The sequence below is a fragment of the Larimichthys crocea genome, chromosome XVIII (assembly GCF_000972845.2).
Source record: "Larimichthys crocea isolate SSNF chromosome XVIII, L_crocea_2.0, whole genome shotgun sequence".
NCBI classification, from domain to species: domain Eukaryota; kingdom Metazoa; phylum Chordata; class Actinopteri; family Sciaenidae; genus Larimichthys; species Larimichthys crocea.
In genome coordinates, this window is record NC_040028.1 from 9,595,696 (window position 1) to 9,620,623 (window position 24,928).

At 40.7% G+C, this 24,928-nt stretch overlaps 1 protein-coding gene across 1 annotated transcript in view; it reads left to right on the top strand.

Moving 5' to 3' along the window:
• Positions 1 to 22,154, top strand: part of LOC104923843 (E3 ubiquitin-protein ligase SH3RF3) — a 94,200-nt gene extending 72,046 nt beyond the window's left edge. The window contains exons 5-10 of the mRNA XM_010737033.3: positions 65 to 180; positions 2,898 to 3,068; positions 6,266 to 6,543; positions 11,652 to 11,977; positions 19,398 to 19,771; positions 21,024 to 22,154. Of these exons, the coding sequence (XP_010735335.3) occupies positions 65 to 180; positions 2,898 to 3,068; positions 6,266 to 6,543; positions 11,652 to 11,977; positions 19,398 to 19,771; positions 21,024 to 21,192 (1,434 nt within the window). The 3' untranslated portion in view covers positions 21,193 to 22,154. The remainder of the gene's footprint in view (positions 1 to 64; positions 181 to 2,897; positions 3,069 to 6,265; positions 6,544 to 11,651; positions 11,978 to 19,397; positions 19,772 to 21,023) is intronic.
• Positions 22,155 to 24,928: the final 2,774 nt, after the last annotated feature.

Genomic DNA, 24,928 nt, shown 5'->3' on the forward strand with positions numbered 1-24,928 from the left:
AATATTTTACTTTAAATTAAACCCACTCAGTCTGTATTTGTGCCATCTTTCTGTGTGTCTTTAGGATGCATCTCACCCGGGTCCCTCTCCCTCCTCGGCAGGGGTTCTGGTTCCCCCTAAAGTGGCTTCCATAACCTCTGAGCTGCTGGCCCATGCTAAGGTGCAGCTGCCACTCAACATGTGAGTATACCTCAGGGTGCTGTCAACTCACCCACCTGCGACCTGGGTTTTATAGTCCCTCCTTCTACCCCCCCTATTCTGTTCAGTGGAGTGAATATGTGCCTGAGATCCAGAACCAACCTTTTGGCAGAGTTAAAAATATACAGTATGGAGAATATAGAGTTATTGGCCACGTTCCACCACCTCTGCAACCACAATTACTCGTTCACTGGTCAAGGATGAAATCCTTCCTCAGAAAGAAAAAATACAGTCACACAGCATTCCCTCAGTTGTGTGATGCTTACATCAGTGTTTCATAGCAAGGCTTTAAAAACCACAGCTATGGCTTGTACCATGCATTTTATTGAACAAATGCAGCACTGAATATGCACTTATTTCAGAATACTTGCAGCTTTTTAGGGATTTGGGGGAATGTTTGCTTTATTTGGTAGTTGACAGACAGTTGACGGTAGCGCAGGGAGAGAGATGGGGATGACATGATTACATGATCAGCATTTTAAAACCTCTAGGATTCACAGAAACTCTGGCAGGATCCTGTTTTTATTTATTAAATAAATTTGCCAAAACCTTCCACATACAGACATTATACAGTGTGAATACACAAGACGAAAAGTAGGGTTGCACAGGCTACGGCTGGAAGTTTTGCTTTTTACTTAAATTATTTCACAGGTTGATAATTTTTTTAACAAACACACACTCACAAATACAATTAAATTCTTGTGGAAATGTAACCTCGCTAGTCACAACCAGATGGTTGGTGAGATGCCGATGCTTAGCGAGACTGTTCTATAATTTACCTTGTAATTAATCTATCAAGGAACTGCCAGAAAGATACAGGTATCTTCAAGGTGAGTGTGTTTGTGTTGTTGTACTTCTATCTCTGTGGAGACCAATGTCAGTTTTAGACCTTGAGCATGAGGACATGTACATTGTATATTTTTGGAAAGTGAGGACATTTGGTTAGTGCTCGCTTCTTTCAAGGTTAAAATTAAGTTAATGGTTTAATTAAGGGGTCGCGGTGCATTATGCCAGTGAGGGTCCTCATAAGTGTGGATGTACAAAGGTGTGTGTGCTGCTTATTGTTAACTGGTGTCTTGCCTGCAGGATGCGAGTCAAATACAGCAACATGTCAGCTTTAATAATATCACCTTCCAAATAGCACTAGGTACACACACACACACACACACACACACACACACACACACGCACATGTCTGAAGTGAGTTTGTTCTACTGATGAGGTCGGACGTTTCCATCTTGACCTGGCAACTATTCCTGTTGCCATGGAGAGATGGGAGACAGTCCCCACATCTGTTACCATGGCAACGGGGAACGGCAGCGCATATAGGGCTTGTTTACTATTTGGTCCTATCGTCTTCTGTCTGTGAGTCTGGCACTAAATACTACAAATGTCTCCCAGCGGCAGGACCAGAAACTCATTTATATGTTAACGCAAATGCAGTACACAATACTCAATACAAAAAAAAAACATAGTCACATATAGTGAGATGCTAAGTATTACATTTATCAGTGTACCTGTTAGTAGGCAGGTAAACAAGTACATATCGAGTAGGCACCCATTCGCAGCATGCCACGCGATTTGGGAGTGGAAAATCGTTCAGTCACCCTCATATTAGTACCTCAGAGAGAAACGACTTGAATTCTCATTAGAATTTTAATAAATCTCACTGCTACACTGCAATATTAAAGCAGCGATACATCTTGGATTTAATGTGAGTCAGCCCTTTTCTGATTCTGATTTTCTTTTTCCCGCTGATTTCTGTTATGGTTCTCTTATAGTTCATAGGTTATTGCAATATAAGATAGCCCAAACAGCATTTGATTCCGGTTAACATGTTAACATGAAATAAGATATGAATAAAGATTGTTCACTAGTAGGAATATATGTAAGGAGATCCATACTATAATATCCTCAGAGGCCTCATTCTCGTTCATAAACAGCAGGTCATTACTGTAAAAGAGAGATGTATTCTCAGATTCCTTACCTAGTAAAAGATAAACAAATCCTAGGAGAAACTTTATCTCCACTGTATCTTAAAATTTTCGATGAACTGTAATCAGCAGTACATCTCACTGTGCCTGAGTGTAGTCAGTTGCAGTAGGTTCTTCAGAGCCTCTGAGACTAATTGGTCTAGTTTCTCTGAAAATAATCCTGATCAAATAAGTCTTAACTGGTAAAAATGATCAAATTGATGTGATTTTGCTAAGGGAGACCAATTACTGTTATCTGACAAGCGCTCATATTCACTACACTACCTCCCTTCTATTCCCCATCATCTTCTTCTTTTTTTAAGACATGAAACATTCGGGGAAAATAAGTGGTATGCAGGTGGGAGTACTAACATGCACAGTTCCTCTCTTTGACCTGACAAAAGTGCTCTTGTACATGAAAATGCAGTCTATAATAAAGGAGTTGATGGCGTGCAGGCTCCTTTTCTTTGGTCCTTTGCACTCATTTTCTAACTTTTAAAGTAAAAGAGTAGAACTTTTTTTTGAAAGGACTGATTTACTAATGTTCGTTCATTTCTTTATTTCTTTATTCACACTGTGCTTTTGTAATAGCATTGCTTACTTTGGATGAGTCACGTAAGGGGAGATGATTGGCATTTAGTTAACAGTTTCTTGATATTTCCTGCACACTTATAATGATTTTTATTATCTGTCTTTCACAATTTGTCTCTTGCCGTTTTTCCCCAGATATCTGGCTCTATACGCCTACAAGCCTCAGAAAGCTGACGAGCTTGAACTTAGGAAAGGGGAGATGTACCGGGTGACAGAGAAATGTCAAGACGGGTGGTTCAAAGGCACCTCGCTGAGAACCGCTGCCTCCGGTGTCTTCCCAGGAAACTACGTCACCCCTGTGTCCAGGTCAGTGAGCTCAAGCTTGGGCATGGGCGAGGGGGAAGGGTGTTGCGGTGATACAGCTTCCCAAGAAACTGTGTCACCCGTGCATCCAGATAAAAGAAAGTCATGTTAGTGGTGTGCATTTGGTGATGAGGCTTGAAGGACAGCACGGTATCTCACTTCCTCTGCCCAAGTGACTGAATTGCTCAAGAGATCACAGTATAAGCGCAGAGTTTAATCCCTTCAGCAATCATGTCTTGACAGAAGTGTTCTTCTGCAACATAACTAATCCAAACCTGCCACAATTGTAATGTACTTGTACAAAAAATTTATTCTCACTACCTACATGCAGGTCAGAGGGTTGTTGGGTCAGCACAGATGGTCAGGAAGTTGCTTCTCTTTTTGCACTGAAGCCAGTGAAATCTTTAAAAGCTTCAACCTTTGCTCCACTTCTCGCTCACTTCATTTGGATTGGTCATGTGAACCCAGCAGTGCTGCACAATCAGACCCCTAATTTTGTCCTCACGCAAAGCCAGTGGAAGTGTTAACACAGTCGTTGTAATTTACATTGTAATTTTTCATGGTAATTTCCTGGCTCCAACTGAACCCGAATACAGATCAGGCTGAGCAGTGCAATTTTGCTACTTGTTACGGCACGTAAATGCGTTTGTGTTTCTTTGTACTCAGAGTGCCTCTTTGTCACACGCCCAAAAAGCAATTTTTTTGATGTTGAGTTGGCTGAGTTGCAATCTGCGGATACTGTATTCCTCGTGATGATAATAATGTATTCTTCCTGCTTCAGCCTCTACTCCACACTGTGCCCTTCTTTGTCAGGATTTTGCTTTCATCTCTGCCCACAAAAACGACCAAAATGATTTGGTCGCACCAGTAGCAAATTCTGAGAAGTATTTACCAGGAAGAGGCTGTAAACTACTCTGAACACTGTTCTTTCTAAGTGGGAAACAAACCCACTTTTTATGCCTTAGAACGGAAAAGCATGTGAAGATCAATTTAATGCAAGAATCAGCCTTAAAAACCCATAGTCATGGATTTGATAGAGAATAAGAAACATTTTGAATCTCAGTTTCTGGCTCTGTATTTCCACCGTTGGGCTACCACTTATAGATGTGTAGGTCATTATTATGATCACCGTAATTATTTTTATCATCTTTATGGTCGCTTTGGGCATCCTAAAGACTCTAACTCATAGCTGTTAAAACACACAAAATGAGTGTGCTGAAATCATATTTAATTACCCTCATTATTCCTGTACGCGTGAAAACATTTTCAGTGGCTCATCATCCAATATGTATTCTGCTCCATGATGCAGTCAAAAAAAAAAAAAAAAAAAAGACAGGCAGGCAGGCAGGAACAAAATGAAAGCAGGAAAGAATTTGAATAATAGAAAGGGCAGTAATAGAAAGGTTAAAATAGAAGAGAGGAAGCGAAGAATGAGAGAAAGATTTGGCGCTGTACGACAGAGAAAGCATGAAAAATCAAGAAAATGAGACGAGAGAATAAGGAGGAGAGTAGAAGACCGAATGGGGTGGAAAACGAAAAGGCTGAAGAAGGTAAAAAGAGGAAGAGGAAGATGGAGGGGAAAAAATGAAATAGAAGATAGTTGAAAGTGGGAAGGAAACAAAAGAAAGAGAGAGAAAAGGATACAAAGAGATGAAACGGCTGCAAAAACAGCAGGTGTCCCTCTCCAAAGGATATGAATGGCTGCTTCACGTTCTGCAGTTATGCAATGGTAGAGAGACAGAGGGAGAGAAGGAGGGGGAAAGAGAGAGGCAGGATGGGCGAGTAATCAAATGAGAGGCAATTTGTTATTTTTACGCAAGCATACTCTCTCCTTCTCCCTCCTTCCCTCCCTCCCCTGTTACCTCTCCTCCCTCCTTTGTCTGCAGTGCAGCTCAGAAATGTTTTCAATATAATGATGAGAGGCTGCCAAAGATGCGCACACACACACACACACACACACACACACACACACACACACACACACGCACACACCACATTGAAGAGTTGCAGACAGCCAAATAGGCATGTCAATCTTTTTAAAATGCAGCTTGAATATTTACATATTGGTTGTGGCTTTTATTGTCACAGTTGATACGAACATACATGTATGACAAGTCCATCAGATTGCATTTGGGTTATTGTTATCCTGGATTCACTAATCCAGATAAATGCTGCTCCAGTGGACTCAAGAATGCAGTTCTGGTGTGAAGGATGATTGTCTGCTCTTATAAAATTGTATGAAGTCTTAAAAGTTACTAAACGGGAACAAAAACATCTCCATAAGCCTTTACAAGTCCATTTGTTAAACCCAACACACACAATACATGCTTAAAATGAGAGAGTGTGTGTGTGTATGTGTTGTCCATAGAGGACTTCAAATCAAAGACTCTGTGAATAACTTTGCTGTTTCTATTGGTGCACACACACACACACACACACACACAAAGACAGAAAGCCATAACTCTGTATGTGTGTGACAGGAAGTCGATGGGCAGCCATAAGAGTGTGAATACGGTGGAGTCAATAATGTTCAGCTCGCTGTTCTGCCATTCAGCACTCTGCAGCCTGCAGCTCCATATATGTAACAGTAGGACACTACACTGTGCTGATCCAGCGGCCAGATAATAGTACGGGAATCACTCACTTTGACAGAGGATAATAGTACTGTTTGCAGCTTTTGCTCTGCTATTACGGACTAAATAGTGGCTATTTACATTTTGTACTACATAAGGCTGAAAGTCTACAACAAGGCCTCTGTGAGGCTGTACTTATCACAGCATCACAGCATGCTAACAAGATGATGGTCAGTTTGCTCACAAGCATTATTTTGCTTGTGTTAACATGCCAACATTTTCTAATTTGCACTGAACACAAATTGCTGCTCAGGCCGATGAAAATGTGATTAAAGTTGCAGATATTCAGTTGTGCAATTCACCGGATGCGCACATGAGTATCTGTAGCACATTTTATGGAAATACATTGAGCAGTTGTTAAGATATTTGAAAATAAAACAAATAATGGTGGCACTAGAGGAAAAGTTAGGTGGACCAGCAAAGGCAATCCATCTTATAGTTGTTGAGATATTTTGGCCTGGACCAAAGTTAGACATAATAAAAATTTTTCAAAGGTAAAAATCAATAAATGTCTTTAATCACGTGAAATATTCAGCAAAAAAAAAACAATATCTCTCTCCTCTGCAGGGCTCCATTTGGAGCTGGTGCTTCTCGGGGCTCGTGTTTGTCCAGTCCAGTGGGTGGAGGAGGAAGCGGGAGCAGTCAAGTGGGGAGTAAAATCACCGACCCATCGTCCCCAGGGTCCCCGGGACCCTCATCGTCCCGTCCCTCCACCCCACTGGTAAACTCAGTCAACTCTATCGTCAGTCCTGCCTCCTCGCCGCAAACTGCCGCCGCCCAGCTGAAGAACTGCCTGCGCTCCAGTCAGCATACGGTTAACCAGGCACGCACCTCAATGCAGCTGGGTAAACAGAAACACACAAAAAAAAATTGCACACAATTGTAGAAAAACACATGATGGGTTATAATCAACATTTTTTTATATCTTTATCCTTATTTACACTGGGTTGACTAAGCATTCAGAAGGATCTGTTCTCAGTTTTGTTCCAGGCTTAACGTTTTATTGATCATCCCAAATCACATGTTCGCTTATTATCATGAATTAGCATTAAGTAAAGGATTTATAATCTTCTTGACTAAGACAGAAAGAAATGTGAAAGGAGAGGGGAATCATGTTACATCTCTCCAGAGAAATGTTTTTTACTTTAATCACACACAAAGATGTTTCTGCTTCCAACTTCAGTTCTTGCTCTGCAATATCACTCCCTGCGATTAGACTGTTCACCATCCTACAAGCCTAAAGGAGTCCAGATCATTTGGGAGCTGCCAGCATTTTAGCTCCGTGGTCTCTGATTACAGAATAATAGAATATTGATCAGTCATTAATTCAAGTAGCCTCTACACCATGTAAAAATGTGCAGACATATTCTCACAGCATCACTTTAACCTCTATTTGCATCAATGCTATGCAAAAAAAAAATCAAAAATAAATCAGAGCTGGGAAAAATTGCCCAAATGCACGAGAGAAGGATGAGATCCATTTAGTGGCATTCACATAATGGCCAAATGTTTGTGGACATTCAAATCAAATGAGATTGCTGAGCATCTCATTCTCAAACTATAGGCATTAAGATGCTGCTCTCACAGCATCTCCTCCTCTGCCAAGCTCTTCCACAAGACTTTTGTAAAGTGGCTGTAGGAATTCAGCCATAAGAGCATTAGTGAGGTCAGCCAGGGATATTTGGCGATAAAACCTGGCTCGCTGCTGTTCCAGGTGGTTCATTATGGCATACTTGGCATCCTTCAGACTTAATAATAGGAAAGATTTCAAGCCACACTTTTAAAGAATAAAAATAACAAAATACACGGCAATACTTATGAAAAAATTTAATTTTACTTTTAATTCTCATGAAAGAATACAGAAAAATCACCCCCTCTGGCTTGAACTTGTATGAAATTCTTTTTTCTGATTTCATTTTTTTCCTTGGCCCTTAGAGAGTCTGTGCTTACCACTCCACAACAATGCAGCCCCAGCAGAGCGCGTCCATTATAATAAACTGGAGCTGGTGAAAAGGTAAAAAGCTCTGCTCCAGACCACGTACGTGATGCGTCCATGTCCCATGTACTTTTAAAGTTACACATGAGACCAGAAAGAGGTTATGATAACAAAAAGGGAATCATGGTGAAATTTTTTCAAAAATCGGTAGACATGCTGTTATAAAAATTAGGGTTACACAGTTAGTTGGATGTTTTTACTTATACAATGTTTGTTCCTATTTATTATTTGTCCTTAGGGCCCTTCCCTTTATTGATGTTTTACTCAGACTGGCAGGGTATGGTAAAGTTCAGGTTAATGTATAAATAGAGGGATTTGAGAACAGAATGAGTCAGGGACAGGTCAGAGAGATGAAATCAAGATTGGGGACATACTGGCTACTCATTAGGTGATATGTTGAAGTAAGCTGTTTAAATGCATTATATGCAAATTGACTGTTAACAATTTACAGGGGTTGAGACAGCCCATCTTCAGGAAAATGTATAAGAACCAACTGTTAACGCTCCTCAGAGAGCCTTTTTCTCTGTAACCCCTTTAGGGGGTTGCACTGTGAAATGCTCCTCTTGTACAAGAACAATAAATTCAACTTAAACTTTGATGCTTTGAATCCGATCCTCCTTATTTAAGGGTTTTTCTTTAAAATTCCCGTAACACATGCGGAAGAATTATGACTCAGGAGGCCAATGAAAAATAGTAGTCTCCTGGGAAAAATTGGAATGGTCAGCAAGTACGTTGATGGAGTCAACGTCAGGGATCTTTGCAAGCTGGGAATTAGGAAAACCATTTCTTTAGGAATCTAGACGGGGATACTGTCAGGAGACAAGAAAGACTGTTGCTGTAAAGTTGTTTTTTTAAGTCACTCGTCCAAATTATATTAAGGCTTAAAGTCGCTTGATTAAGGTAAGCGTTGTTACAGATGGCTTGTTAGAGCACCCAGCGTTATTCGACCTGCCTTTGGTCCACTGATGATCCACGTCTACGAGACGGGAGGCGGAAGGAGCAGTACATCCAACATTGCAGCATCCAGCAGCGCATCTTTTCAGCTTCAAAACAGCGCTTCAGAAACCTACAGGGGACGTCAGTCAGGCTCTGTCGTTTCTTTATACTGTCATTGGTTAGAAGTAGGCTGTTGTCCAACATATTTTTGTGTGCTTTAGCAGTAATATTTCCCTTAACTGGAACTATGGGGCCTTGAGGAAATCATTAAAGACAACCCGCAGAGCAAAAGTACATGGACACATATTTTTAGTCATAATGTATTGTGTTGATACAGACTGAGTCATATGCACCATATCTTTTATTAATTACAATTCATGTGCTATTTTACATCCAATTCAATCCAACATAGTTTTCTATAAAAATATCACAGAAAATGAAAAATTCCTGCTCTTTGCTTTTATAAAATAAGAGAGGCAGCACAGAGGTGAGAGATGAGGGATGACAACTTGACCTGGGGGGCATTGCAATTATGTTGCCAGCATCTTGAAGCCCTGTAGACGCTAACCTGTATATTCTTTGATTGTTGGAGGGGGCAAACAGAATAATGAAGAACATGTGAACTCTGCACAGAAAGAACCCAGGGGGCTGTGAGGTGACAGTGTTAACCGCTGTAATGCTTTTGCATTGAAAATAGGAGTTAAATGAAAGGCTGCGTTTGTGAGAGGATGTGCAAAATGTTCACTTCCAGCCACGTTTGACAATTAAAATGGGATTTAGCTACAGTTCAGGTTGGCGACTAAAATCACAAAGCTGTCGTTAAAGTAACGGTCCATCAATGCTGACTACAATGCTGAACCCTTTTGTTTGAAGCAGACATCATGCATTCATCCACACTTCTCCCAGCCCTGTATGAACCCTCTGAATCATCACTGAATATACACCACTACCACAGAATAGGTGCAAGTACATACAGTAACTCAGAGTAGAATAATTGTAGTGTTACAGCATGCAATTAAACATAAAAACTGTACATACTCTATGCACACATTACTAAGAGCTCTAATCACACAGTGTTACATGCACACACTCAACACACAATTCTCACTAACACACACACACACACACCTGTCTCTGTGCAAGGCCTGCATCATACCGGCCTTGTTCCCCACTCAGAGCCTATTCGTGTCTCCAGCTCCCCGTTCTCTTTGTATCTTTTCTTTCTCCCTCTGAGAAAATAATGGCGAAGGTTTCTTTTGGGAGGCTGAAGAGTACACACTGTGAGAACACTGCCAAGAATAACACACGCACACACACACAGACATGTGCTCTCCCACGTACATACACACACACACACACACACACACATGTGAAGGCACAGGCTGAATGACATCACCGTGCTTTTTGTTTTATGGAGGCGTAATGACAGAGCTTCATGCCTCTCTCCGTCCACCTCTTTCCTTCTCTGCGTCTGTTTTACTCTCCCTCTCTCTCTCTCTCACTCTCACATACACACAAACAGACACACATCTGGTCTCCATTACAAAATAAAGTATGTGCATAGTTCTGGCGTTTAGTGGTTTTATCACATGACCAGCGCGCCTCTCAATGGATTTCAGCCTGAGTACCGCAGTGTAGAAGAGCAGGTGGCTAGCAACCTTGTGTGTGTGTGTGTGTGTGTGTGTTTGTGTGAGTTTGTGTGCATGCCTGTATGCTCATGTGGGTGTGTATTTCTGTGTACTTTTATCCTCATGAGCACCAAATGTCCTCATACAAATTAAAGGCTGGGAAAAAGTGTTCCAAACTCAGGCAAACTCGGCCAGCTTTTATTTCTACAAGGGGTTTGTTTAGAATTAGGGCCTTGAGTTAAGTTTAGATTATTCACACTATGTTCTTAAACATTTTGAGTAGTTTGGTTTGAATTTTGGTCTGGAGAATAAGCCAGCCTCACTGTTCCCCCTGTATTTTAGACAGATAAAAGTTGTGCATGTGAAGTTGTTGTAAAGGCAATTCTGAGATTTCTTTCAAAATACATTAAATATGTTGGAAAATAGTTGCTGAAAACATTTTGAAGACTTTGAATGATATATTACTGAAGATTACTGAGATTAAAACAGTTTTTCACCAGTTTTCAGTCCAGGATTGGGTGGTCCTAAAGAGTGGCTCGGTGACACGCTGAGGCCATCGAGCATACCCCTGTACCCCTAGCAGAGAGATGAATTGTTCTCGCTCAGTGTTTCAAAGTTAGTCGTGTCATTTTCAGAACTCATTTGACACTTGTGGATAGGGACCAATCCGTCATGAAAGTGCATTTGTTTTTCATAATGTTAAAGGACCAGTGTGTAGGATTTAGTGGCATCTAACAGTAGTAGTGGGGTGCCGTGGGTGTGTCTATACTTGCCGAGTGTAACCTCTGTGAATCAGGAAATAACTTTTTATTTCACTGATTAATAACAGCTTTATCGAGGCCGGAGCTCGCTCACTGTTATTGTTATCTCTCTCTCTCTCTCTCTCTCTCTCTCTCTCTCTCTCTCTCTTTCTAATCATCACAAATCAAATTAATCTTCTTCGTGTCATTATATTTTGCTGTGTAAATTGCGAGTCTTAGATTTAGAAGCTGGGTACATGAAATAAACAAAGTGAGATCACACACAGAGGTAGATTATCAGAGTTTAGTCCGTGAATCCACCTGGATAGTCTCAGCTTCAGAGACATTTCAGGCTGTCTGTGGAGGTTTGACCAATCTGAGTGTCTGATTGGCGGCCGGAGCGTGACGTGGGGCTCCAATTTCCCAAAAGTTTAATCTGGCTCAACTTCTCTCCCGGACGCCGGCGACTTTTTTTGCATCCGGTTTGCCTGTCCCTGATTGAACGCCCACAGAGATTACTTGGATACCAGTTCCCTCTTCTGATATTGTGAAAGAAGATCAGTGAGTCTTTGAAGTGGAGATGACTGATGGCTGGACTCATTAAAAGGCTCTCACATTATACTAACACACATGTGTGTTTGTGTCTGTTTTAGTCCACAGTCCTCCGGCTGGAAGCCCAGAGCGCCCCACGGTGGCTCTCTCCCCCTTGCGTCCTCAGAGTTCCTCCCCCTCACGCTGCCCCGGCCAGTCGGGCCGTCCTCTCTCCATGGTGTCTCCAGGACCGAGCTTAGGGCCCTCACCCCTCTCTTCCCCTGCCTCACGTCCCCTGCTGCCTCTCTCCTCCCCTCTCTCCAGCCTCACACCTCCTAACGTGTCAGCGGTGCTCCTCAACGGGGAATCAGCCAGTCCCCTGCAGCCACCATTACCGGGCCCCTCGCACGCCCCCACCCAGGGCGCCCTTGCACCCAAAGCAGAGAAGGTGAGTCTCATCTTCATAAAGGACTACAATCAATCAATTGGCTTGTTTCAAGATATGACACTATGATATTTTGCAATTTAACTGTCATACTGTGAAAATAGATAGCAATGTCGCCAGATCCCGTTTTCTCTCATGTCTTGCTATTTCAATGCGACTTCTATTATTTTCTCTACATGCATAATGAAGAGCTGTTACTTCATACTTGTATTACAGAGAGAATTACAGGAAATCATTTGCCAAGTAGATCAAGACAGATTGTGTGAAAACTCATTGCCAAAAAATGAAAATCACAACTCTTGATCACAAAAGGAGTCTTTTAATACTGATTTGTGCAACATGTTGTCATATCTGAGAAGACAATTTTCACATTATGATTAAACTAGATAAGATTAACCATACTGTACATGTTGGATAAGATAAACATAGCAAAACGGCAAATTTAAAAGCGTTAAAAGAATAAGAGCACAGCTTTCCGACTAAAGCTGCAATCAACTATTCCACCACTGAATAATCTGCTCATTGTTTTCTGATTTGTTGATTAATCAGTTAAAGGTCCAGTGTGTAGGATGTAGTAGCCTCTAGTGGTGAAGTTGCAGATTGCAACCAACTGAATACCACTTGCCTAACCCTCCCATTCCAAGCATGAAGGATGAACTACAGTGGCTGCTCTGGGTGGGTTAACATGGCAGACTTCCTCTGTACAAATAAAAGGCTCATTCTAAGGTTATAAAAACATAATGATTCTTAATTTCAGATTAATATACACAAATGAAGACATAGTTATGCTTATTATATTCCATTTCTGCCTCCACATCTCCTTAAATGTTACTCACTGGACCTTTAAACATTTGGTTTCTACAAACACGTGTGGCACATTAGCATATCTAAGTACAGGAAAGGAGAAAGTTGACTGAGGTTCTGACTGAGGCTCGCCCAACTGCGCAAAAAGGAGCACAGTCAATGGAAAGGGTCAATTGTTGCAGATACGTTTTCTGTCAATCAGCTAATTGATCAATCGATTACTCATTTCAGTTTTAAGTCTGACCATCATTGCTGAGGAAAATATCCAGTCAGGAAGCTGTTTTCTTTGAGCAGGGAATTCAATATGGCAAATCAAATACTGAATGTGTGTTTTGGGTCCACATCTCCATTAGAAGAACACAATACATGGTGCCACTTCCTTTGATTCCAGACATCTTAGTCATCCTGTAAATAAAACTCACCACATATATGTTTTTTTTTACCTTTAACACCACATCAGGTTAAAATATAAAACATATGTTGTGTGTGATGTGTCAATAGTCCTCTCCCACCTCAGTGTCATTCACCCAGGCAGCTGGCACAAATGCTGAATACTACCCTATATGTTGTGAGATCTCCCGTGTTAAAGCTGTGGATGTTAAATCGGGCTGAGCTGACAGTGAAGGATGGCACCGAACGCTTGCATCTGTCTCAGCTCCATTTGTTTCACTGTTGGCTCCACTGTCTGAGACAGCTAATCTATGGCTAGCTGACAAACAGCTCATTGACTATGGAACAGCAGGCAGTGGCCTTGTTTACATCGTCACACACAAGATGACTTGAACCGGGAGTCAGGATTTTAACTCTGAATACATCTGAATATATCTCACAAAAGTTGGAAGAAAGTGGTTCAAGTAATGTATCAGTATCAGTGTGTTTTTGTTACTTTTAAATCATTAGAGTTTATTTTGGGATGATTTTTCTCAGCTGACCTGCCTCACTCACTGCTACCAACCGCTCAGTATGGATTTTGCTGTATTTGTGGCATCCAATTATGATTTAAATGCTTTTTCACAAGCTTGTTATGCCCTCACGAGATTAAAATTCTAAAGGAAAACAAGAATATGTTGTTTTTTTCCTGGCAGGGTAGCTCAATAGATCACATTTAAAGATAGTCAGTATTGACACAAAAATACAACTATTTCCAGTCTCAGTCCCAAAATGCTATATCATCATATAATCCCATTAAAAAATGTTCAGCCTGACCCACATTTACAGCACTTACCTTTGTTGGTTTGATCTTGGGAGAGCAGGAACATCAGGTTTGAAGTGAGGATGGTGGTGAGGCAGCACAGAGTCAGTCTTTGTTACAGAGGAAATGATGAACCAGCTATGATAACTGTCTGGCGGACACGGTTAGGATAATCTCTGTTCGACACACTGTCGCACTGTCTAGAGCACAGCCAGCATTACAGACACATATCACGTTGGACATTGAGATGTGTTTGTAGAGCGTTTCCAAGAAGTCTGCGTATGCAGGGCAGTTGCCAAATACATGGCTGTCGAAAGTGCCTGCAGGATTTCAGCAGGTCTGGAAAAAGTCTAAAACTGTCTTGAAAAACTATGTTTAACTGTGTATTCAAGAGTATTTAGGGCATTCAGCTTAGATAATATAAGCCTTACATTCCATTTTTACTTTTACTCTGTGCTATTTTGTTTACACTTACTATATTCTGGTGGCTGCATTCACAGATTGCAAATATAGGGTTATATTTGACTCTCAACTGGCATTAAAAGTATGTTGGCACCCTGGTTTCTCAGACATGGAAGCAACCCAGAGACACTCTTAGACCACCAAACCACGAGCAAAGAAAACAACCAGGATCCATTGCCTCTATCTTCTTTCATTCGTTAGTATTTTTTTAATTATTTTTTTATATTTTTCTTTTCTTGCACATAATTTACCTGTAAAGCATTTTTCTGTATTGAGCGTGGGTGAGTAAATGATGGAGTAATTAGCTTGGTGGGTGGACAGAAACTGGCATTCACAGCATCGCTCCTCCATCTCTGTACTCGAGTACTCAAAAGGAAGAGAGATGAAGAGAGAAACCGTGGTAGATTCAGTTTAATTTCAGCATCCTGCCGGTGTGCTGCGGAGCAAGGCACTCCTCCACAACGCGCGTCATCCATGAGATTAAATTGTGAGTGTGTGCTGCCATCTGGTGGTTTGTTTTGGAACAGCAGCAGCAGTCTGACTCACTTGTACAGACACATAAGCGAGCACACACACTTACAGGAGGCGGATTAAGCCTTTAAGCCTTCAGATGAGAAAAGAGCGGGAGTGATTACTACTTTTTTCCACCCCGCCTCCCTCCTTCCCTCCATCTTTCTACATCCTTCTGTTTTCTCTGTCCTCCTTGCTATCTTTCCACCCTTTCCTAACCCTTCTTTCATCCTCCTCCATCAGCCTCTTTCACTCTCTGAATCTCCCTCTATATCCCACCATTTTCTCCCATTATAGCCTTTATTTCCCTCTCCATTTTTTCCTCTCTCTCCCAAATTAAAATTCAAACAGGCTTCATATGCATAACAGGAAGGGAATCTAATGTAGCCAAAGCAGTGAAACATTGTATGTGTGAATATTTCAGGCAGAGTACACTCCAGACAGGGAGCATCATTAGACTTTTGTAAAAGTGATTTATATTTCTCGGGTGGAGGGGAAGTTAAACAAAAAGGCTACATTATGTGAGAAATAATGAGGTCTTGGTATTTAGGGAAATGTGTATCTCTAAAGAACTGATATTTGGAGTGCAAGAGCGAGGAATGCTGTTTGTTTTAGGGTTTTCTTTTTATGGTGGATCTGCTGACTCAAAGTGTTTATACAGCCTCTCTTGCTTTGCAAGCACTTTTTTTTCTGTGCTGTCCCACCTCTGCACTAACTCTACACAAACACTGGACATTCACAACGATGAAGTGTTATTGTTGCTTCTTCAAAGAATTGACTTTGTTCAGATATTGTGAGAGTATTCTGTCACGTTTCTCATGATTACTAAGATTTTCTGTCAAGAAGTTTGTCAGGGTAGATATCAGCATGTAATTGAACTATACACTGTGTGTATAACGTTGGTAACTAGATACCCCTGCACCTTTAATCAATTAGGTGATCAACAATACAAACAATATTTTTTTCATAATCTTTGGCATTTATAAATGGAAAATACCAAATATCTGCCAATTTAAGCCTCTCAAATATGAAGGTATACTGGTTTTCTCTCTTTTATATTGTTACCAGAAGCTTACAGATCTTGCAATAGCCTCTTTTTTTAATTTATATTTTACAAGTTTTTTCAAAAGACAGTAACAGGACATGCAGGAGAAAAAATAAAAACAAAAAGACAAACAAACAAGCAAAAACAAAGGCTGACAGACAGTTCACAAGAAAGCTATTCCGTTCAAAGTTGTCACTATCAATATCTCCAGAGCAAGGTACAAGGAAAAGTACATGAATAAATTAATCTAATCCAACACCGTGCTCCTTAGATATCTAGCCAGATAAATCAGAGTCCCTGTGGTTGTCAGGTGATGTGACACTGCGCCAAGAAAGGTCCTGCAATAGCCTTTTAAAACTACTTTTCGCAATTATTTGATAAATCAAAAAATAATTAAAATAATTGTTAGTTGCAACACCAGCCAAAGTAGATGTAGTGTGTCATTTCTTCTGGGAAACGTCTATTTGTTTATAGAAGTCACGGCGCAAAGGCAGGTTTGCATCAAGCCTGGTTCAGCAGTCGGTATTACGGAGCCATCTGCAAAGGCTGGACAGACCTGCCACACGGGCTTCTCGGCAGCGGCAGCTGGCATTGAAATTAAGTGATTAAAAAAAGAGAGATATGTAAAAAAAAAAAAATGAATATATTAAACAGTGCAGTCAAATCCCAAGATCATTCACCATGGATGATCAACTAAGATTACACACAGGGTTGGAACTTATAATGTGAGCAATCATGATTCACAAAGAAAATACAAAGTCTTCACAAGGTCAGGTGGTGAAAGCTGAGTGCTCGCATACACAAAGACAAGTAACAAAGAGCCAAACCTGAGAACAGTAAATCTGTGAAGATGAGCTTTGCTGGTGTCAAACAATTAGAAAGGTGTTGATCAGATGAAAAACTCATCGAGGTTTGGTAATGTGGTACCTTATCCACACATATAGACATGATCTGTTCAATGAAACTTTTTTGGAGATTTTGACTCAAACAGGTGTGAAATTAACAAGATTTGGTTTCATGTTGGCTATGAACAGAACATTTTCTCAGATAACGTGCCAGTTTTCACTTAGAGTTTTCTTGCTCGGTGTTAAGTGTGACCTTGATTCAGCACTAAGCAGTCAAACGCCTCAATAAAATGATTGTGTTGCTACAACTAACTTGTTCACAACCTTCTGTTGTTAACCCATGGACTGCGTTTTATCATCCAGTCGTCCTGTTCATGCAGTGATGTCCACAGAATATAGACGTGCAACTGATGGTTTACAGCGTAATACTTTTGGTCTCTCTCCCACTGACTTTCCCTGAAACGTTTGTCTGCATCATCAGCCCCATCGCCCTTTGTGCTCGACGCCTCATTTCATTTGAAATGTGTTCTTTTGGTATATTTTCTTCTCCATCTGTGTGATGGAGTGCGATAAAACACTTTTCTTTTTCTTTTCTTTTTTTTTTAAAAGTCTGCATGCAGTGCGGTGGTTGGAGATGCTTTTCATTTTTTAAACACCACCAGTTTAATAATTAGCTTCCTTCACTCTCTGGTGCTTTATGTTTATTTACATCCACAACTCCTTCTTAAAAGCACCTTTTTCAATAAATATTAAATCAGTTTTTTTTTTTTTTTTTTTAAAAAATTAAAATATTTTTTTTTTTTTTTTTTTTTTTTTTTAGATAAACAAACAGTTTCCATATCATAGTTCAATATTCACAACTCCATGCTGTCACCATGACTACTGCCCATTACAGCGTTGCTAGGTGTTTAATGTAGAATGTATGTATAAAAAGAAAACAAACAAACTGGTGGTTGATCCAGCAACCCACATATACTAAAAGAAACAGATGGCTGAGGAGGAGAAAGAGCTGATTTGGAGGCTTCATGCATCCACACAAAAAAAAGTAATTATGCTGAGGCATGCTCAGTATTGATCCACATTGCCATGGCTGTTTTGTTCTTCGTGATATCACACACACAGTTCGACTGAATGGACAGTTTTGTACAGTCCTTCCATAATCAAGCATGGATGAAAGAAAAATGAATGCGTCTTTACAGGTGCCATTAAGAAACACTCTCTATAATCAATACAGTTTTGTCTTTGGGTGAGCATGTATTCAGCTTGAATCGTTCGCTAACCACTTTGCTTGGCTACCTGTCAAAATATTCATTCATTCATACTGTGAGTCATAATTTCTCCCATCAACATTGTTTTGTTTTTTCCTGAGCCTTCAGTGAACAGAAAGATAGACGAAGAGAAGACGAGAGACAAATCATGCTGCCTTTTTTTATTTTTATTTAATGTGAACGCACTACGTCATCTTGGCAGGAAAACAAAAACCTGCACCAGAAAAACACACTGTTTGCTCAGCCGAGAGTTACATGAGAAGATCCATACCACTCTTATGTCAGTGCATTACATACGCAGCATAAATATAGGCGGTAACAGCTTGCCCAGCTTTGTCCAAAGTTCACTAATTGACATGTTGTATCTTGTTTGTTTAATGCACACACAAACAGAAATGCAAAAAGGAAGTTACCTGCTGTAATTATTCCGTGGCTAACAACAGTTTTGGAGCACTGGCTTCCCAGAGTCTTGTAATCACAGTGATCTTACCAGATGCTGCACAGAAGTACTGGGTGGATAAATAAACTGTTGTTTGTCAAGACATAGTTACAGCATGCAACTTCCTGTAAAAACCAAAAAGTCTTTATGCTAAGCTGAGCTGATCATCTCCTGGCTCCAGCTAGTGTACAAACATAAGAGTGGTATTGATATCCTCATCTTACTGTACTGCAGGGGAAAAACCAAAAAACAACCTATCAAAGAGAAACCCCTAAACCATCCCACACACACACACACCAACACAAACATGCATAATGGCTAGTCATACTCCTGCTGTGTGAACAGGAAGGTTTTTAGTCTCCTCCTGAATGTGAACAGACCTGTAACTGACCTGAAGTCAGCAGGCAGCTTGGTCCAGAGAGTAGGACCACAGTAACTGAAGGCACCAGACCCAGAAGACCTTGACCTAAGAGGCCTGATCAGGTTATAATCCGTGAGAATAATTACAAAATCTGTAGGGGTCATGTCCTCAGTGTCCTTTCGACATAAACAGCACCAAAGCAGCAGTGTAAAAAAGACATTTAGTGTCTCAGTCCTCTGGTAGGACAGGTGATTTGTCCATATGAATATTAAAAGGAGAACAGCTCACCTTGCTTTACTGCCCCTCCTCTCATGAAACAACTTTTATTAGCAGTTTGATTCAACCTGTCAACAGAAAAATTTTCTATTTGTTTCATAAATCAAGACCAACCTTATGAAACCGATATTCCTTTATATCTCATCAGCATCTCTGTTTGTTTGTTCTCTTGTTCCTCCCTCCTCTCCTTTATCGTCTTCTCTCGCTCTGTCCATCCTCAGAAGGAGAGAAAAGCAGGAGGTCTATTAAAGCTCCTGTCGGGGGCGGCAGCCAAGAAGAAACCTCGCTCCCCTCCCTCCTCCCCGCCCACCCACGACCCCTCATTGGCCGGTCATGGCGCCGTGGCCACCGACCCTACCCATCATCCTCACCATCATCACCACCACGCCCGCTCAGGTTCATGTCCGATGGCATCGCAGGGGCGAGCCGGCTCCTGTCCGATCGAGAGTGATATGGCAGGGGCCATAGGACTGGAGCCTCTGCACAGGAAGTCCGGTTCCCTGGACACCAATTTCCCCAGGTCGCCCCCGACAACACGTGTTGGCAATGCTCTGATGGTCTTACGGCCTGAACCCAAACCCCTGTCCAGAGAGAGGTGGGCTGACATTTACATATCACAAGTTAGAGACAGGAAAATAACACATAATTCTGGGTAAAGACTCCACATTTGCAACGTTGCCGCACAATTTTTGCTGCAGGCAATTTTTTATAATAGCTGGAAATTCAAAAAAAAGTGTTTTTGTAGTTTAAAAAGTTGCATAGTTACGCAGTTTCATATTTAGTCACACATACTTTAAAACAATAGCAGTGAGTAACGCAACCACAATGGTTCCTAACAATAAGAAATCAGTCATGATTGCACTATATTCAAAAAAAAATGTTTTTTAGGGACTACTCAGGACAAACCGATATAAAGAACATAACATGACAAACAACTTGCGTCATTGCTTCTCAACATCTCCAACCCTTTTGCATTAGGAAGGAAAACAAGAAGAAAGTCCTGAGAGAGTTATAAAACTCACTCATAAAAAAATAAAAAAAATTAATGGAAGCAAAGTCACGACCAGGGCCTATTTTATAAGCAATAATAATCTTGGTCATAATAATGCTAATAACAATAATCACCATCTGTACGTGTCCGTGTTGTTGCTGCATCATCTGGGATGTAGTATCTCCAATTAGAACGCGTGAAGCTGAAGTCTTTCAGTGTCGGCCAGGAGCAACATTTTATACCGCCGTGATGATCTTGTCTTATTATTTTTGACACATGGACACAATGGTTATCATATCATCTGATGTGCGTATCAGATGACATATTATTGCTTTTAAATAATTCCAGATGAAACACGTTCGGATGACAGTCGCTCTGAATTTAAGAGATCAAGGGCTACAGCCGACATTCATCTGTCACACAGAAAATAGTTTAAATATGAGATGTGATGAGTCTCTTCATTTCAGTGGGTGTGTGATGGCGTGGCCAGAGTGTTACAAACTAGCTACACAACTGTATTTAAATGCACATACTTAAACACAAACATAAAACATCAAATGCCTTTCAGTGACTCATTTCTCAGGGGTTTAATAAAAGGCATTGTGGGAAAGGCAGTTTGGGGGAACATGCGACCGCATTCCCAGAATCCATTAAACATATTGATTTATCCCAGAGTATCGCTGAGAATCGATATGTCCTTTACCCATAATTCACAACCGCTCTCTGTAGTTGGGAACATACTTAGAGCATCCTCCCTGAACTTTTATTGATTATTGAGAAAGAACTCCACTGATACCCGCACTGATTAAATTCTTTCAGAGTTTGTGCATGTTCTAACTGTCTCTGTGTGCGGCAGGTATCGTGTGGTGGTGCCCTACCCACCACAGAGCGAGGCGGAGATCGAGCTGCGGGAAGGGGACGTGGTGTTTGTCCATAAGAAGAGGGAGGATGGCTGGTACAAAGGCACCCTGCAGAGGACAGGACAGACCGGCTTGTTTCCCAGCAGCTTCGTTGAGAGCTTCTGAACTGGAAAAAGTGGACAAAAGAACACTCACTGTTCCTGTTTCTGAGTCACAAAACACACACACACACACAAGCTCCACAGCTACATAGATACACAAAAGATGGGCCGACATCGGTTTCCCATAATTACACTTTTGGTTTTCTCGATGGACAAAAAAGAAAGTCGGTTTAAGTTTTTAACCAGAATGAAAAGTTTGGATTTAAAGGAAAGTTTTTAGTTTGACATTATGGTTAAAATGTGTTTTTTTCTACAAAAATAATTGGTCAACCAACACTGGAAAGTATGAAAATAATTGATTTAAAAGCTACTGAATATTGGCACAAAACATCATAAATAGTAGCCATCCTCAGAAACCCATATCGGTCCAACTAATTCACACACAAACACACACATACACACACACACACACACACAGGAAAGCTAGCCTTGGCTTCGACCAGCCACACAGGAAGCAGGGCGGCTTTTCAGGTCATTCGCCTGGGGATGACGTTAAGAGTCAGATGGGGCTTCACCAGATTTATTGTCCAGACCCTGTGATGTTGACTACTGAAACCACACAGACTCAAAGAGCACAGAAAGACAAAACCCTGCCTCCCAATTCTCCTCCTTGGCATCATCCACCAGCAAACATTAGCACAAAAAGCATTAGCTCTGCTTTCCGCTGAGACCTCAGAATTTGAATTCGGGTGCTTTCTTTGTTTGAAAAGTGAAGATTTATCACCGGGTGATGAGGGAAGTGTGTTAGCCTACGCTCCAGGATCATTGTAAGCATATCTTCATGTCTAGTTTGTGACAATGAGTTCATGTGTTTCTTCTTCTTCAACACAATATATGTTAGTAAAAAATGCATGTAGCATTATTCTGTTTTTTTTTTTATAAATATAAATATATATATGTTAAAATAGATGTTTGTTTTCCCAAACTAGTCATACTGTGATGAGCCATCGCAGGATTTTTTTTTTATTTAAAAACAAAGAGCAAAAAGTAAAATATGACTTAATTAATTTTCATACATTTATAACGACCATTTTTTAGATTTGAATTTGTTCTTTACGGATCTCCCGCAGCGGGGTTGAACTGCTTGAACTGGCTTGCTGAATGTAGGAAGAAACTCTTTAAAGAATTGATAAAGTTGGTTTTTTTTTATCTTTTGTGCAAAATCGTAGAGACAAAGAATGCACTTGATAATATTTGATACAACCTGCCAACAAATCCACACACGCTCTTTTACACACTCGACAAAAGGGATTTCATTGCTACTGGTCACATTCTTCTTGAGGCACAAAACCTCCTTGGTCGGTCAGTTTGAAATGTAAATATTGTTCAACAAACCAACCACAAATTTGATTCGAGGAAATGTCCTGTTGAAAATACAGGACATTCTGTCGCTAAGATAGCTGACAGTAATTCCTCTTCCTCAGCCTTTTCTTGAGATGCTGTAGGGAGGTTTTTTTTTCTGACTGCAGCAATATTCTCAAACCAAATGTTTGCAGATTTTCGATGCTCATGGAAGAATGTACGATCGAGGGGAAAAACACACAAAAAGAAGGCAGGGACACAAGGTTTTTTTTGTCATCACACAACTGCCAAACTTTGACAACTTTTCCTCTTATATCGTCAACCTTTAACGAGTATTTTTGTACGGCTTTCAGTGAGCGTGTCTGTGTCAGTCTGCTTTGTTAATCTCTACGTCCTGAGTGTGGATCCAGGCTTGTCTAGTTTACATCCAGCCACAACCATCTACCTTTTTTTCCCTGTTTCTGGAGATAGAAGCACAGTGAAACTCAGAGCTTGACTTGTTAACTGTGTGTGTGTGTGTGTGAGTGAGTGAGTGAGTGAGTGAGTGAGTGTGTATGGGAGAGGTCAGCAGGATTTTAATACTGGCCATGTATCAGTGAAGGTTAAAGGGCATGAATGGTTTTCCTCACTTGTTTGAGCCAGAATGAAGCACAAACAACTATTGACCATGTGCACAAATCGTGGCTGAGCCCACAAATGTCTGACTGGGTCATAACCAGATGAGGAGTCTGTTATTGGCTAAGCACACTTGAGTCTCCTTGGTGAACTGCATTCATGCCACATAGGAAAGACAACAAATACAAAATACTACATATATATATATATATATATATATATATATATAAAATACTTCTACATATGTAAAGCGACACAGCTTGGGCTTTTTTTTTTCTTTTTCTTTTTTTGCACTACAACAATGAAAAGCTTCCCAGAGACAGCAAAAACTGGAAACTTCTGTCGTGTTGTATTCCCGTATGATGTGAGCACAAGACACAAAAGATACAGTTTCCCGCCACACGTTTTCTCTCATATCCCCTTTTCAACCCCAGATTAACGGTCTGATAACGCTATTACATAATAGACCTTTTCTTTTTTTGGAATGGAAATGGAAAAAATAGACGAGCAGGGTTATGGTTAAACAAGCAACTGTTGTCAGTTTTTATATTATCATGCTCATCTGAAACTTGAAGTGGAGGTGACCTGTCACTGAGGAGAGAAAATCAAGAGAAAATTCCAGCTATTAGATTGTGTAAACATGTTAGGGAAACACACACACACACACACACACACACACACACACACGCATAGTCATTACAGAGAGCAGCATGCTCTGCAATCATCTTCTGGCTCTTGGCAGTGCAGTATGGGTAATCCTGTGCATCTGGAGCAACAGATGAAACCAAAAACACCAGATTAAGATTTTCTTTTTTTTTCCTCCAGTAGGTCACAGCTCGACTGGAGCTTGTAAGTCTCACATAGTCAAACACACACATAAAAGACTAACGCCTAGACTACTTACTCAGTCCCAAGTTTATTAGGCTATAAGTGTAAAAGTTAATTTGCCATTTAAAGTGTCAAAACTAAATGTCCCATTTTGGCAGAAGATATTAGTTATTGGAAGCTTCAATCCAAAAAAATATCTGGCCTTCAAAAGCTGTCAGTCAAACCCTAGTGCCTACCAATGCCAACACACACACTCACACACACTTAGAACAGGCAGACGAATCTGTCTTTTCTCTCTTCCTAACTTTCTTATCGATGAGCCCGCTGGCTGTTTTTTCTTACAGCTGTGTTCTGTTTGACCCAGTGACAAAAAAAAAGAAGAAAAAACCCCAGCAGATCCCAGAACGGCTCTGCACAAAAAAAAAACCCTGCAAGGTTTCCCTCATGTTTGTACGCCCGCTATACCAGAGGACTCTAATTTCTACTGAGTGAAACTTAAGCACAAGTCCTCATTTGTGTCTGAGATCAACAGATCTCAGCATCTTTTCCTTTTTTCTTTTTTTTTCTTTGTTTCTGCACGAGGTCGATGCTGTGAGGAGGAGGAGAAGAGTTTACAACTGTCGAAACATCAGGAATGAAACCACTACACGGTGGTCACTTTACGTCAAATATCTTGAACAAATGTTTTCATGCCGTTTGTGGGTTGTCGTTTCTTTTTTTGTGATGTAAGCTTGTCTTTCGTCTCAGCCTTCCTGGTTGTAAATACCACTTTGGGTGACGGCTTGAAGAATGCGAACAAGCCGTCAGCATTAGTGGTAAATTCATTTTGGACATGAACATAAAACGAATTTTTCCAAATTGGACTTGATATCAAATTAATGTCCGCTCCCTTTTTTTTTTTTGTCCTTCCGGGAAGCCTGAGCACTCACCCTGCCATCTTGAATTAGATGTCGGCCATATTTGTTCCTATGGATACTTGCGTGTTTGCGTGTGTG